Here is a 16376-nt window from a genome sequence, read left to right as displayed (position 1 = left end):
TACCTCAAGGGCCCAAATTCTTGATTTTCTACCTGTAAGAAATTCAGAGGCTACAAGCTCAGAACCCCTCTGGGACTTTGCACAATGGAGAGAGAGACAAGACACCCATAGACTGCATGACAGTGGAACCAAATGCAAACCTCTCTTTATTTCAGGTCATGTTAGTTTTTTTTCACAGAAGCACCACTCACAAGAGCAGTCCATCCCATAAAAAGCAAATGATTAAGAATTCGGTTTTCCAGGTTACTCCTCAAAACACCTCCCAATAGGTACATAAATTATTTATAAATATGCAAAATTTACCGCAGAAACATCAAGTAGTGTAGCATTCCCAATGGAATTTCCAGCAGTAAAAAAAAAACAGTAAATCCAAGTTGTCACAGGGTCAGCTTCTTTGGTGGGAACTGATCTCAAAGTATTTCAATTCCATGTTAAGAATAAAGAGAAACGATCTCTTTACCAACCAAGCCAAGGTTATTGTCCCTCATCTCGAGCTTGCTGTGAGTAAAGACAGGCTTTCACATCTCGGCCCTTGAGGAGAGAGTAACACAGCAAGTCAGGCAGCACAAAACAGTCTCTGGGGTGGTCTGCTCCCACCCTGGGCGCAGTCACTACTTACATTGCCAGCCCGTCTTGGAGGGGAAAGGGGAAGGTGCTTCAGAAGACAACTGGCTCAGGAAAGGTTCCCCCTTCTCCCAAGGCTAGTCACAACATTCTGCGTCATATCTACTGCGGGAAGTTGCAGCGTTTCAGCTCCCCTTCAAACTGGGCGTGTTGAGGGAAGAATAGTCCCTTTTGTCCATACTATACACTCCGAAACACCTCGGCCCCAGCGGACCAAGTAATCCCTGAAGCTTTATCTGGCCTGGGACTATTCTGTGATGTGGGAAGGTGCACGGTGCTTTGTCAGTGGAGGTGCTGCACAGACAGGAGAGACTCCAGCTGCTATAGCTCAAGACAGGTAGGTGGGGGCTCTGGCTTCTGGGAAGGGCTGTACAGTCAGAAAGCAGAGCAGCAAAACCAAGCACAGCAGCAAAGATGGGGCTACGGCATGAAAGTACTTGTCAGCATTTCACAGCTGTCCAGGAATACACAGGTGTGTCCTGCAATACATGTATATGTGCACTGTTGTCTATTAAGTATCATTAATTCCTCATTATTAGTAGTAGTAATCCCTCCCCCACCTCAGCGTCTTGGTTCAAGGGCAAATCCAAGGCATTCTTCTGCTCCTTGCCGTGGGGATGCTGAACAGGACCCCCCAGGTCAGTCATCGGCAGAGATGTAGCACCAGCTGCTCAAACTGCTCCCGCTGCTGGTAGATGTAAAGCTGGGTGTCCCAAAGAGCGTTCACCAGCACGGTGTCATTCACCTCGTCCAACATCACCTCCGTGTGCAACTGAGGGCTGAGCCTGCATATGGCATGACAGCATCACCAGCTGGTCACAGACACGCATGTGACAAGGCAGCGAGACTGCCAAGCACAAGACTTGTGCAAAGTGGCTCCTGCTGTCCTGGGTGTTCATTTGCCCGTATCTAGCAGGTTTGCAGAGCAGAGGCCTTCCCCCTCCTTCAAGACCACACTCAAAGCTGAGCCATAGTTCAGCAACTGCACCGCTTAAGTAAGGCATGAGTGTCAAAACACGCTGTGTGTGGTGGAACAGGGCAGGACACACATCCCCTAAGGACCCTGTTAGACAGCATCCCCAGAGATCCCACTAACTGACTCAGACAAGGAGTGCTCAGTCCACCATTGGGCCATGGCATCCTCTGATATGTCACTGAGGCATGAGGAGAAGGGGACAGGGGGACGGGTCTGGGCAGGCATGCCTCTGGAGGGGGCACTATTTGGGATTACAAATCCTGCCACAGCCAGGTCTGAAGTGAGAGGGATAAAAATAGGTCTGTGCAGAGAGCAGAAGGAAGCTCCTACCGGAAATACGGGACATCCGTCATCTCACACCAGGCCCTGGCACGCTCCACAGCTGGGCCATCTGCGTCAGTGCACTGCAGGAGAAACAGGCCCAGCGTTAGAGCCTGACTGTCACACTGCTCTCCTCCTGCCTGCAAGAGGCTCCCTTGGCACCAAGTCGAACTTGCACAAGCTGCAGAGGGAGAGGAAAAACCAGGAGCAAGTGCATCCTGGATGGCAACATTCACCACCTAGAGTGGGGTGACGTTTTGCTGTTTTGGTTTGGGTTTTGTTTTTTAATGTAAGAACTGTACTCCTGATCCTTGGGAAACAAGGAATTGCACCCTACAGATTCTCCATCCATCACAGCATTGAGAGGATTCCCTTAAGGAAACCCCCAGGATGATCTGAATCACAGCCTCCTTGGGATTTCATCTCTATCCATTTCTGTCCAAGCCCAGTACCAGTAGAGCCTGTGATTAACTGCAGGCTTTCTGAGCTATGCTGGGACAGCTTCCCTGGGAGCCCTGAAATAAAAGACAGGGGAAGCAGAGGGACCTCTCTGGGTATTTTCTGGCTTTAGAAAGCTAAGAGGAAATAAAGCAAAAGAGTTAAGTTTACAGTCAAAACCTCAGTTATGATCATTCATTTTGAGTGTTTTCATGTTCAACATTCTTTCTGAAGCATCCAAGAATGTATTCCTATTACACACTCCCAACCACAGCTCTGAACTACAGCTTTTTATTAGTGATACTCCCACTTCTCTAGCATTTGCTAATTCCCCAGTGGGGATAACAAAGATTTTCCAAAGAAAAATTAATTGCTGTTTTCTGAGATTTGATTTTTTTGGTCCAGGTTGTTCAGATGATAATCAACGCTCCCTGGAAAGATACTGAGTTTCATGAACTCATATCTGCAAACGTTCCTAGGGGTCACCAACCACCATCCTGTCCTCAGCTGTCCCATACCTTAGCTCGTTACAGCTGAAGGAACCGCACCTCCCTTGGCATTTGAAACCCCAAACAGGCAGACAGGGCTTCAGACCTTCTGTGCTCCCCACAATTCTTATGTTACCCACTACATCCATTCCTTGAACTGGCTGTGGTCAGAGCACTTCCAAGGAAACACAATTTTCTTCTATAAGGAAGCAGCTGAAGACTGGAAACCTTTGCTGCCTCACTGCAAGCAGCCCCAGGGGTCTTCCCCCATCCCTTCCTCCCAGTACTCACACAATCCACCACCATCTTGCCAAGCTCCCTGGCCCCAAAGACGGTCTTCGCCAGCTCCCAAGGGTTGGAGGGGCGGAAGACATCCACAGAGCTCACCGGGACCTGCGGAGGTTTCCCTGTGCCCAGGGAGACCACCAACCCCAGTTTTCTTACTTCCTGCCTCTGACCCTGTGGACAAACAAAAGATTTGTTTGCAAGGACCAACAATTAAGGTGGATCATGTCTTTCACAGCAGTCTTGGGGAAGCTCTGAAAGCCAAGGCGAAAGGCTCAGTAGCCTTTTCTCTCCCCCGTCCTCCCCCTTTAGTACTGCTTGGTGAGACAGGTATCATCCACGCGACTTCAACAGTCCCACTGTTCTGTCCCTTACAACCCTAGCTGCACCCAAACCCATGGGATCACCCCAAAGATGAGTCCGAGGACCAGATGACTGTGAAACAGTCTAAGTCTTTCAGTCATTTTGGCAACACAGCTCCCCTTTCAGCTACAGGGAGCAGTAGCTGCCAGTAGTTAGTCATCTTTCTGAGGAACTTGCCACACCACAGAAGGCATTCACTCTTCAGCCTTGCAGAGTACCCTACTATTGTCTTATCCATTTATTTTTGGGCAGGAAAAGGCCCCGCAGAGCTGAGTCAAGGGACACACACAACCATCAACTGAATCATCATTGCTCAAAGCAGCAAGGACAGGCTGATGGGGCTGCCTCCCAATCTCACACCCTTGTCAGAAGAGGTATTTCACCTTTCAGCCACCATTCCTGACACATATCCCCCTCCACACACTCCCTCCTAGGGTGCTGCACTGCCAACTTGTTTATCCACTAGAGAGGCATCCGTTCCCAAATCCTCTTCCGCTTCAAGGGAGGCTCAGTGGAGCCAATAAAGCCCCAGTTACCAATCAGAGCCAGGATTTCCCTCACCTTTTTGATCAGCGTCTTGTTGTACTCGTGGATCTCCGCCATGGCATCGAGGGTCGGGTTGTTGGCTAACAGCCCGCCATCCAGAAAGCGGCCTATTGGCCGGAAATAAGTGGGGGCTGCACCGCTGCAGCGGGCAGCGCGCCATACAAGTTGGTCTGGAGAGAGAGAAAGCATATGGCCTCTTGCAGCAACTTTCCTGTGTGCAAGAAGCACCCCACCTTCACCAACACAAAGCAGAAGGGCTTGCAACCCCAGAAGACCCTGCCCTAGATAGTCGTGCCTCTTTCTCCCAACAGTAAGTCCTCTGCTTGGATGCACAGGATTATTTTGGGGGGCTTTGAAAGATGTTCTTGCCACTTTCTACATAACCTGGGTCAAATTCACTAACAGCTTCATTGCTGCTATTTTGATGGTGAACCAGTTAAGCTTGCTAGACAAAGCAAGCAGCAAGCTGGAGGCAGCTGCATGCTTCAGTAACACAGTTTTTCTATGTTAATCTGCTCCTGAGAGCCCAGGGAAAGGTACTGACTGTATCCAGGACTCCTCTAGCAGACCCCTTCTTCATGAACCTTGCTAGCCAGCCCCTGTTCCTAGTACAAGAGAAGCCAAGGGAGGAGGAGAGAAGATAAAAGGGAACCATCACTAGGACCAAGCTACAAGCCAAGATCAGGGACGAGCCATTGTTGGGACACCCTGATTTTCACAACAATGGGAGGAAGAACAAGAAACCTTGTGTCTCTGAGGGATGGCCCCCTCCTCTGCCAACCAACTGGACTGCTGTGTGCCAGCATTTACCTTCTGGCTGGGTGAGTGGTTTGAAAGATGCGCTTGTCTTGTATTCAGTGGAGGTTTTTGTCTCTGGTACAGGGTAATTCCGGAAAAGGTGGAGCTCAGCTGGCTGCCGGTCGCACAACGTCCCTGTCACCATAACCCTGGAAAAGAGGACATGACAGAACGCGTAAAATGGGAAAAAAACCATACTCATGGCTTCAATAGTCTGCACATCACACTCCTCCAGATCTGCTCTAAGGAGAGGCTGAGCGTCTTTGCTGAGAGGGGTCTAGAGCACACTCAGGAGAGCATCAACCAGTGCAGCCCCAGGCAGGACTTACTTGGGTTTTTGGACATCTGTCATTTTGGTGTTTTCCCCAAATTCTTTCTTCAAGAACTCATCCAGGGGCTCCGACTCGTAGGGCCGAGAACCCCGGAACACCATGTCCTTCATGCGGAAGTACAGGCAGCGCATGTAGTCCATGGGCTTCCCTGAGACAGGCAACAGCATCAGCAGGAGCAGAGGGTGGGAGGAAGGACAGGCAGAACAAACAGCACATCAGAGATGGGACTCTCCAGGACCAGCAGGGAGATGGGAAGAGTCATTCCCAATCCCATTCCCTTCCCAGGCTGCCTGTCATCTGCTCAGACCTCAGCAGCATGACTAGGAAGGATTAAAGAGAAAAGGCAAGCTTGGAGTGTTGTTTCCCACTACCAGAAAGTGCCAATCACCTTGCTGTAAAAAAACCCCATGGAGAGAGCAGGAAGATCAGAACAATGCACTCTGCCATCATGTACTTCCCAAAACCCAGAAAGCTGCTCAAGGCCAGCTGATGTGAGAAGCGAGTGCAAAGCCAAGTCAGGGCTTTCTTTCATTAACAAACACCCCTTCCCTCCTCTGGCAGGGACAACAAATCTCAGTTGGGACTCAGAGAGGCAGCTCCCACCCCACATCTGCTCCCCGTAGAGGAGCGATCAAGCCCACAGGAGCGAGAAGGGGCCCATTACTTGCACTGTCCTCACCGTGTACAATAGCCAAGGCCAAGATCCCCCCAGTGCTGGTTCCCGCAATCCAGTCAAAAATCTCACGAATGGGACGGCCTGCAGCCTTTTCGATAGCCAGGAGGAGTTGGATGAGCACAAGGCCCCGGATGCCCCCTCCATCTAGGCACAGGAGGCGGTCGTGACTGGAGAGAGACAGACACACGTGACTGGGAGCTGCGGGACAGCTTACAAATCACAGCATGCCACGGTAACAAAAACACCACTATGGACAGCATAGTCAGGGAACAAATAAATCCAGTGGTGCTTCCTCAGATGCAAATAAGACTGGACCTGGCCAGATATGCCTTGTCAGAGCTGGTGCAACACCGCTTGCTCTATTAGCCATCTCTAACCTCTACAGCAGAGAGACATTCACAAGCCAAAAATGCATCCAAGTCCCTTACTATACTGTAATGTGTATTGTGTCATAAATAAAAAGGAGACACCCCTAAGTTCCTGCTAGCAGCACTTCAGTGCCAACTGCTCCATGCAAGGTGAGGTGTAGGCACTGTCAAGGCAGTGCACAGCCTGGCAAAGGAGCTGGGTGAGCGTCAGGGCAGCGCGTGAAGATGAGGAAACCACAAAACCAAAACAGTGTTTCGTGCCCAGCAGCAGAGGGGAAGGACAGAGTAGCGGTTTCACCTGCTGAGCTTGGGCTCCACTACAGCTCCAGGGCTGCAGGCAGGAACAGGCACAAGGTTCTGGCAAAAACTGCAAGGTCAATGGACACTAAATAATATGAGCTTTGAGGATGCCACACCCACGGGTGTGGGCGGGGAGAATTCACACACATGGCTTTCACCTTCAAGTTCTACAGGAAGCCTAGACAGTAGCTGTTCCTCACTTACTTTCTTCTGCTCTCACTGGGTGAGTCCACAACATCTGGTGCCTTCAAGAACTGCCCAAGCGTTGTGGAAATATACAGAAGGTCCTTGTACCCTAGAGGGCCAGGAACATGCAAACGGAAAAGAAATTAGAGACCACTTTGCTACCTGAACCCTCTGATACATGACTCAGAGATATTAGTCAACCAAATTATACTTTATCAATTTGAAAACCTTCAATTATTCTTCCTACTTTCTCTCTTTCCCCAGAAAACTTGGTCAAGGTACCCAAACCTCCCACCCCTGCAGTAAATCATTTCCACCATAATCACACAAAGAACATCCAACTCCCTTCCCAATCAAATAAAGCTCCCTGCAGGTGACCCATAGCAACCAGGTACCCCCCCAGATTAAACTCCACACCAAAGAGGAGAAACCCCGTCCTTTAGAGCAGGCAGACGGAGATGCACTGGCAAAGACAAAGGATTTGTAGAAGCAGATGATGAGCACAGTAAGTGAGAGAGAAGGCAGAGCCTAGCAGCATGTCCACTACGCAGTTTACTGCAAGCCATAAGATAAAACCTAAATCTACTCCTGCAAGGTAACCTAGGCAGGAGAGCTGTGGGGACAGGGTGGCTTGTCATTACCACGCAGCTGATGTACACCCAGGCCACCCTGGGTGTGAGGCACCAATCCAGCCTAGGCGAGAAGCCAGCCTGTGAAACCAAAAGAAGAACAGGGGGAGAGAAGTTAAATATTCCTGCCAGCACCCAGGCTGGAAGGTGGCTGTGGATAGCAACGAATGTGGTGAGGAGTTTCTTCAAGGGCCAGAGTCCAGGATGAAAAAGGGTGTTGCTCTGTCACTGCATCAGAACTAAAACTTGGGGGGTTGCCTTCACAAGGCCATGGTGAGAAGAAAGTCCTGGTGTCAACAGCCAGTGACACTTGTGGTGACACAGGACACACTCCAAGGTCTGGGGGGGGAGGAAACCACCAACCTGAGAGGCAAAGTGGACCAGAAGCCGCTATTACCTGCCTGCAAGCCCCTCACGAGGGTCAGAGCCTCCCTCCAAGCCAACTCACCCACTGCCCCCTCCATAACCCCTCATGCTGCCTCTGCCCGAGCTCCAGAGCTCCCTGGAGGAGGAAAGCCAAGCACCTAGTATAGACCCGTGGGCTTATTCACACAGTCTGCACAGTACAGAGCACAAGCTACAACACAACCATATATCCCAAGTTTCACTTGTCCTATGCATAACGTAAACCTTGTGACCAAAGTCGCTTATCCTTGGCCTTCATCCCTTCCCTCCCCCAGCTGCTGGCCTCCAGGATCTGAACAAGCAACGCTTCTAATTTCCTTGTGACACTGGGAGGTCCTCAAGGCAGACCAGCAAGTACCTCCCCTTCTGTACACGACCCAGTGGATAAAGTACACGCAGGAAACTAAGTCCTACACCTCTTTCAGAGGGGTGAGGGAATGAGTCTTCCCCTTCCGTTTTACAGAGCTGCATTGTGTCAGGTCTATAAAACAAGTTTATGGTACAAGAGTTTAAAGTACACACACGGGAAAAACAGAAAAGTGAGAAGATCCTTCAACAGCTGAACAAGTACAGAGTCACCAGAAACTGAGACTGGCCCCAAGAGCGTGGCCCATCTGAAGAAGAGATCTGAGACAGCACTGTGAAGCAAGAAGGGAGGAGAGCAAGGGAGGGCCAGGGAAGGCTTTACCTAAGCTGTTGGAGCTGCTCCACGAGGAAGGTTGGCCTTCCAGGAAGGAGGAGGCGGCAGATGGTGCCAGGCTTGGGGAGTCAGGGTTGGGTGGGTGGCAGCGTTCGGTCCCTACAGTTTGCAGCAGGTCTAAAAGCACTTTCCGGTTCACACCTTAGGTGACGAAGGGGGAGTCACAGGTCAGAAAGAGAATCAGTGCAGGCACACACTGCGGGGGCTCTGCTAAATCTACAGCAGCCCCAACCCTCATAAAACCTCTGGGATGAACTAGGGAAGGGGAAAGCAAGTCCTGGGTATCTGTCCCTTAACACCAAGCAGCAGGACTTGTGCACAGCAGTGGTACCCAAAGCTGTGCAGCTTCAAGGGTGTGTGCCACACACTTCTTGCCACTGAAGAACTGCCCGTGTCTGCTTACGCCGGGGCGGTTCAGCAGCACTGCGTCATCCCGTTGTGAGCCTGCAGTGCCCAACACCACAGCCTGAAAGATGGTGAGTGTGTGCCAGCTTTTCCTCTTGCATCTCTGTCTCACAGAAGAGAAATTCATCAAGGGCTATTAATACAAAGCCTACGCTGCTAGCTCAGGAAGCGTCTACCCTGTGAGCAACTAGAAGCTGGGAAAGCATGTTGGAGAGAATTACCCATGCTCGGCATGTTTTCACCTCTCCCCAAGACCCTGTTTTAGCCACCAAGGGGAGACAGGATGCTGTGTTCACCCTGTAAAGCTGCTGACATGCTCTCTCACCTTTGCTGCTCCTGGCTGCCAACAGCCCTGGCGTCTCCCCGAAATCATTGGGTATCTCGACATCTCCTCCAAACACGACAATTGCTTTGATCATATCCAGATGGTCATGCTAGGGGACAAGAGAAAGTTCAGTCAGAGCCACACTCCCCTTGGCTTCATAATCTCTCATTCCTTCCCTCCTCTCTTCCTTAGCCAAAGCACCCACAAGGGATCCCCCCATGAAAGACGACAGCTAGAATTTCAAAGCAGTCCGTCCCTGCCTCAATCCTTCAAGAAAAAACTCTCTCTCCTTCCCAGCAGCCTCTGCAGAAAACTCACCTTCATGGCCAGGTGCAGTGGTGTGTTGCCATCCTGACCCCTGGCATTGGTGTGGGCCCCGTGTGTCAGCAGTACCATGGCGCAGTCAAAACGTCCCCTCTTGACTGCAATGTGCAGAGCCATGTCAGCTGTCCGGCTGGTCAAATTCACCTCGGAGCCATACTCAAGCAGCAGCTGTGTCATCTAACCCCAGGCATGCACGTGCCAGGTCAAGAAGAGAGAAAATGATCATGAGGACAACTGCCTGGGCGCTCAAACAATCCAGGTCTCATGGCAAGCAAAGCAGGGGACGAGGAGGAATCCTTAGCTTGGATACAGCTGGCTAGCAGATGCCAGCCACATTGTTCCAAGCACTGGAGATAGGTTTTCTCTGTGTTTTACCACAGAACTAGCTGGTGGTTGCACAATCTGGCTAGAGCTACCGGATGTTTTGGGACTTACATGCAAGTGTAGCAACTGGCTGAGAGCAATGGAGAAAAACCAGTTCCTATTCAGGCCAGAATCCTTGCAGACTGGAGGGAAAAAGTTTGCTTTTTGATATTCTCCTCTTTGTAAGCCAAGCAGATTTATATCTGCTCCAAAACTCCACAGGACATTTCTGAGAGGGATGTCATACTGCAGGAGGGAAAACAGTCCTGCCATAGGAATGTCCTCTGCTTGCAACAAGCACCATTTGGGTGCTCCAGGCATGGCATATCACACCACTGATCTGCCCATGGATCTGGCAGAAGATGGACCATAACCTACATTCCACCACCCTGTGCCTACCTCACACTCTCCCTGCAGTTTTCAAGGCATCAGTTTGCTTCCTTCCGTGAAACTGTCAGTAATGAGAGAAGAGAGCTCCCCCCAGGGGTAACAGTGACACTGCTGCAATTCCCCCAACAGAAAGGGAAAATGGACAAGCTGGCAATTTCACAGCCAAGGATGACAGACTAGGCATGAGCCCATCAGTTTGTTTCACTGCAAGGCTCCACTGCTCTATCCCCCATGGCAACCAGCACTGATCAGCACAGGGCAAAGAGAATCAAACACCGGGCTGCTGGCTGGGCTCTGACACTCACAGGGCTCTGCACGTGCATTCAGGAAAGGGAGAGGTCACCAGCAGGAGGAATTAACCAGGTGCTGGGGTGGCAGCGCAGGCCCTCGCCACAGATTGGCTCCATTTACCTCTGCCTTCTTTGCCCAGTGCAGCGGAGTAGCTTCATAGCGCGGGTCCTTGGAGCGAACCTGGCTGGCATCCACCTCGAGGATGGCCTGTGCACACCTGGCAAAGACAATGAGATGAAGGGATGGGTGGCTGCTATATTGACTCACACCTCCACTCACATCAGCAGTTGCCTCCCACCCAGAGCCTTTCAGGAAATCCTTCAGCAGCGGCAGCCTCTCTGCAACACCTGCAAGTTCCTCAGCTGCAGTTTTGTTTTGCTTTTTTTAGAAAGGAAGGGCGCAACAGGAAGCATACAAGCAGCACAGCGTTCGGAGGAAGCAGGAGAATTCCTTCCCAATTCCAAATTGTGGAGCAACATCTAGGTGCTTCTCCAATACAGGAATATGGCATTTCTGGAAAGTCTCAAGACCCGAGGGGAAATTCTACTCTTGTCCCTTTCTCTCCATGCAAATGTGGAGATAAGACTGAGATAGTTAAATACTTGCTTAAATTAAGAATCTGTATACTTCCCTACAGGTGAAAAATCACACCTGTCGTGATTACACTAGCATCTAGTGCCTAAAAAAAGTGGGTAAGCAGACTTAAACAGTAAGTATATGCTCTTCGCTCTGAAACACCACCAAATAAACCATGTAAAAGAGATCAAGCCCCACTGCAAACTAAGGGACCTAAGCATGTTTTTGTGTAAAGACACACATGTCTAAAGACACATGTGAATGTGTCTTTAATGTTGGAAAGCATTTTTCAAAATGCTGCAGCAGCTAGCATTGACTTGAGAGCCCTATTTGTAGAGCTCGGACATTCTATGAAAATTAAGTATTATAAAGCACATACAAAGAGAATCAAATTTCTCCAGGGAAAACAAAACAGGGAGTAAACATCGTGTCTCTTTTGATTCAGTTCCAGAGAGCATTATTAAGAGTAAAGAGTACCTTTGGCCCACAGGAGACAGGAATAACTGGGCCTTGAAATGAAAACTTATTAGGATAAGAGCACTCAAAAACAGAGGTATAGCAATTAGCAATACTATTTAAGCATCAGTATATCATCTTCTCACAGCTCATTCTGAGAAAAAACATTTCACCACTATTTTTTTTTAAAGTCTGTGTCTTTCTCCTGATGTCTGATACTAAATTATATAGATAGATAAATTCAGACAAAAACTTTTTTTTTTCCTGAAAGTGTTTCTTTCTTTTCCACACCAGATCTTCCATGTTCTTTTGCTATCTCGGTGATGTAGCAGAGAACAGCACAGGACATCTTCCTACTGAACACTGCCCTGAAAGGGGTCCAGTCTTGGACAACCCTGAGCAAGCAGACGGGTCTGGGGTAAGAGCCCTGTTTTGGCAGCCAAAGTGGTTACTTACCCTTTCTGGGAGAACTTCAGTGCTGTGTGGATGGGGTAGCCCAGCGTCCCCATGATTCTGCAGCTGGCATGGCATTTCAGTAGAGACCGAACCATGTCCTCTTTGCCCAGCTGACAAGCAAGATGCAGAGCAGTCAGCCCTTCGTGGCTCAGGTGGTCCAAGCCAGAAGTTGGGGTCCTGCCCAGGAGCTGGGAAGAGAAGACAATAGATAAATACACACAGAGAGATGTGGAAGAGTGCTGACTGTCTCTCTGAGCTCTGAGGACAGAGTCTGGAGCACTGAGCTCCACATGACGCTACAGCCTGTCCTCTCCACCTCCAATGCAGTAGCTATGGAAGTGCTCCTTGTTTTCTCTCCCCAAAGAGTTGATCACCACTCTCTGTGCCCTACTCCTCCAGCCCATGTGCTTCTGAGACACCCCTCAGTTAAGAAAAGATTCACACAACCTTGAACAACACAGCCCAGCAGACTCTCAGTGTCAGCTGCAGAACAGTAACACCGCGTGAGCCAAGCTCAGCCCAACCAAATGAGAGTGCTAACTGAAACCGGTAGTTTCCTCTCCTGCTGCAGCCCCACCAGTTACCAAGGCCAGTCAGCAGGCAGGGGCTCAACCTCCCCTGCGACCTCATCATTGCTTTTGGATACAAACAGGATTATCTTTAAAATACACATATGGGGCTATGTTTGAAGGAATTTTCCTATTCTCCCTGTAAAGTTTAGACCTGTTACCAGCTGACTGATTTGTTACACAAAATCATGCCACTGCTATACTGAGGAAACCCTGCAAGCCCTGCTGTGCACAAGAGAAGCAGGAATTTAGAGTTTCTTTTGTCTGGTTTAGCAAGGAATCAAGAGAGAAAAGAAACAAACAGGAGACAAATCAGACCGGAAAGTATTTCTGTAACTACAAGCCAAGTTGCCACCATCAGAAAAATCTTTTGAATACAAAGGTCTCGACTGTGCTGCTCTACAGCATGGCAAGCCCCGATAGTCATCCCTCCCCCGTCGCTTGTTAGGAAACCCCCGCACAGTCTGGCAGGAAGAGGGAGAGCTGTCACAACAGGTATTGGGCAAATGCGGGGCATGCAGCAGTAGGGGAGAGCTGGTCTCACGCTCACACTGGGTGCTAGGGAGCTGACAGACCTGAGGAACCAATGTGGAAGGCCACACACACCCTCATGAACCCTGTCACTCTGCCCAGTGCTTCTCAGCAACAGAACGCCTCTAGCATCAGACTGTCTCTGCCTTGAGGCTCTGATCACTGTCCCCCATGCAAGGCTGCTAAGTTCAAACAACAGGTTATGTAGGCTCAGGAGGAACCACAGCGACTCCAAACTGTCCTTCAGTCTGTGGGCAGCACGCACTCCCCCACAGCAGCCTAAACACACATTCCCCCATGAGAGCACTCTGCCCAGAACCAAATACCCTGCTTAGAGGAGACAGGACAGCCAAGGGCCTGGGGAAAGGCAGGATGAAGACCTCACGCAAATACCAACGAATGACACTCTCTGAGGAAACTTGCTTAAGATCCTTGTTCCACTGCATGGTGGAATCTGGAGCCTGCTTACAGGAAACAGCACCAGTAAAGGGGGATCAAAGAGGCTGAAATCAGCCTCAAGCCTTAACATAACACTGCAGCAGAGGGAACTGACTTTCTCCTCCCCTGTCTGCAGCTATTTTCCTGTCTCCCTCCTCACACCATAAAGAGGACCCATTCTAGTCCCACTCCCCCCCAACTTTGAAATCACTCCCACCTCGATGATCTGGGGACTGTTCCCTCGCACAGCGTAGTGGAAAACAGTCTCCCCATTCCTGTCAGTAACGTCCACCCGCGCGTGGCACTCCAGCAGCTCCAGCAGGCACTCCATGTCTCCCTTGCGGCACGCCAGGTGCAGCGGGGTGCACCCATCCTCACTGTCCCTGCTGTTTATGCAGCTGCAAAAGAGGAGTCAACATGAGGCCAAGGAAGCGACGCAAAGACGAGGATGTGCAGCTGCCCTGGGACCTGACACAAAGGTACCTTCTGTGTCTGTGATGGGCCCAGCTGGTGCGAACCACAAGGTTCATGAAAGCCCAACCTCTTGGCAGGGAAAAGTCCCCAAGCAGCCCCGCCATGGACCCTCTCCCTGACACACTGCTCCTTCCTCTGCCCCCCATATAGGAGTAGCTCCCTCTGCCCAAAGGAAGGCAGGAGACAGGTTAGTCAGCAACCTGGCAGAGGTGCTCCCATTAGTCCCCTAGTCCTCTTAACTCCTCACTAGTCTCCCCTATCCTTGATGAACTTCCTCATGGGAAGAGCAAGAGCTTGTGGCCAAAAACTGTTTCCAGAAAGACAGTCCTACCGTACCTCCTTTCTTTTGGTTTACAAAGTCAGCCACAACCTGCTCCAAAAAGCAGCTCCACAAAGGTTGTAAGAGTCTAATTAGTGCCTGTAGCAACAGTTCAATTCTTTAGCTCACCAGAGCTCTGAGCTTTTAACATCCACAGCGTCAGGTTGAAAACTCACCAATAAGCTTACACTAAGCAACCATTGGACCTCCTTTGCTACCACATCTGTCATTCAGGCAAGACACACCAAGGCCAGCACTTTTAAACTCAATCTCTGCAGTAACCACAGGTGCTAAGATCCCCCAAGCAGTAGCCCACATTGCTTTGGTACATCAAGCCAGGATACCCTAATCTGGTCCCACCTGCCATCCTGAGCTCGTTCCCAGCACCAGGCCCACTGGAGACCCCTCCTGCCCCTTGCCTCAGAATGTGGTTGTGCCGGAAGCTCTCGCGATGGCCGAACTCCACTGCAATGTGTGCTGAGGACCAGCTGGGGTGGTTGCGGAAGCAGTCACTGAGCTGCTGGAGATCCTCCAGCGACAAGGGCTGGCACGAGCTCTCGTAGAAAGGGCGCAGCTGCCCAGCGTACTGCTCAAAACGCACCAGGGCATCTGCTTCATTGTCAAGCTGGAAGAGCCTGGAGGAAAGGCAAACGCAGTGTTGGTCCTGCTCAAAAAAAACAACCTCCATCCCATTTATCTGAGCTAAACAGCTCTTCTCCAAACATTAGTGCTGGGGACTTTCCTATTCCTCTTTGTCTGGCGTCATACTTGTATTAAGGGAAAAAGGGAGCCTACTTCATTAGCAGGAAGCATCTCCTCCTCCTGAGGAACATTACCTTTTGAGCTGAAGCATCCTGGCTCCAGATGCTGAAACAGCAACAGCTATGAGCGGAAGGGCATCTACCTGTGGATATTCTGACCTGAGTATCTATTTCATAGGTGCTTGTTTTCACAGTGTTTGGACTCTGTCCTGCCCTGTTCACGCAAGCTGTTTTGCTGACAACTCCTCCACCAGCCCACGCAGGGGCCTCCCACTCCTCATGAGCCCACCTGCTGATCAAACACCCCACGCCCACAGCCACGGGAGCACTGTGGTCCCGAGATCAGAAATGTCAGGTCTTTCGTTTCATGCTTCAGTAGTGATTGCTAAAGGTCCCTCACTTACCGGAAAGCGACCTGTGGGCTCTGGGGATTCACCAGCAGGCAATCCCACGACCGAGCGAAGTTGTTCTTAAAGAGGGCCACCCTGCCTTCCTCCCTCAGGCAGGTGTGAGCGGCATACTCGGCAGCCGGCACCTCCTTCACCCGGTAAGGGTTTGTGAATATCTGGGTGACGCTGTTGATGGTATTCACCAGCCGGCCAAGGAACTGCATCTTTCTGGAGCCTCAGGCGGCTTCTCCCCCGCGGCCTGAGGGGAAACCCGGTGACCAGCTCCGCCCGGCCCCTGCCCTTCCCTGAACTTAGCGCCCGGCACCGGGAAAGGAGAACCGAAAGCCGCCGGGGTGACACACCGCCTCGGGAGGAAAGTCCGGCACCTGCGGTTTACTTTCCTGGCGCCTCCGGGAAGACCACCCGCTTCTCCTCAGCGCCTCGCGGCCACCGCCGACCTCCCTCTCATGGGCCTCACTCCGCCGCCTCGGCGGGAAACCGCCCACCTCCGCCGCCCTGCCGCCCGCCCGCCCGCGCTGGGAGGAGGAGCTGCCTGCCGCCGTCAGAACGGAGCCCGGGACTGGGGACAGACCCGCGGCCCGAAGCACGACGGGCCCCCAGCCGCCCCCGCGCGGGGCCCCCAACCCTCTTCGCCGCACCGCCCGCCAATCGCCGCACCGCCCCCCGAGACTGGCCAATCAGCGGCGCCGCTCCACCGGGGCGGGGGAGCGCGGCCGGCGCCGCTGCGTCACGCCCGCCGCCATCCCGGAGGGGGGCGGAAAAGCGGGGGACGCCATTTTTGGGAGGGGCGGGGAGGTGCGCTCTTCTTAAAGCGGCAGCGGTCCATTCTGCTGGGCTTTGGTGGGTTCTCCGC

At 51.5% G+C, this 16376-nt stretch overlaps 1 protein-coding gene across 3 annotated transcripts; it reads right to left on the bottom strand.

The window, feature by feature from the left end:
- Positions 1 to 117: 117 nt before the first annotated feature.
- On the bottom strand, positions 118 to 16004 carry PLA2G6 (phospholipase A2 group VI). 3 transcript variants are annotated; one of them, XM_082486745.1, is made up of 16 exons: positions 15518 to 16004; positions 14772 to 14987; positions 13777 to 13957; positions 12022 to 12209; positions 10654 to 10750; positions 9484 to 9666; positions 9166 to 9274; positions 8424 to 8576; positions 6720 to 6810; positions 5851 to 6014; positions 5169 to 5319; positions 4852 to 4988; positions 4057 to 4211; positions 3139 to 3306; positions 1931 to 2004; positions 118 to 1409 (listed from the first exon to the last, which is right to left on the bottom strand). In XM_082486745.1, exons 1-16 carry the CDS (start codon positions 15724 to 15726, stop codon positions 1268 to 1270), a joined length of 2418 nt encoding a protein of 805 aa, XP_082342871.1. In that variant the 5' UTR covers positions 15727 to 16004; the 3' UTR covers positions 118 to 1267. The 3 variants fall into 3 exon arrangements, with proteins under 3 accessions (XP_082342871.1, XP_082342869.1, XP_082342870.1); XM_082486743.1 differs by lacking the exon at positions 15518 to 16004 and having other exon boundaries at positions 1931 to 2139; positions 14772 to 14841; XM_082486744.1 differs by lacking the exons at positions 8424 to 8576; positions 15518 to 16004 and having other exon boundaries at positions 1931 to 2139; positions 14772 to 14841.
- Between the last annotated feature and the right edge of the window lie 372 nt (positions 16005 to 16376).

Source organism: Vanellus vanellus, assembly GCF_965231255.1.
Source record: "Vanellus vanellus genome assembly, chromosome: 1".
Taxonomy (NCBI): domain Eukaryota; kingdom Metazoa; phylum Chordata; class Aves; order Charadriiformes; family Charadriidae; genus Vanellus; species Vanellus vanellus.
The sequence above is the reverse complement of the archived record's forward strand: the minus strand, read 5'-3'. Positions and strand labels throughout refer to the sequence as shown.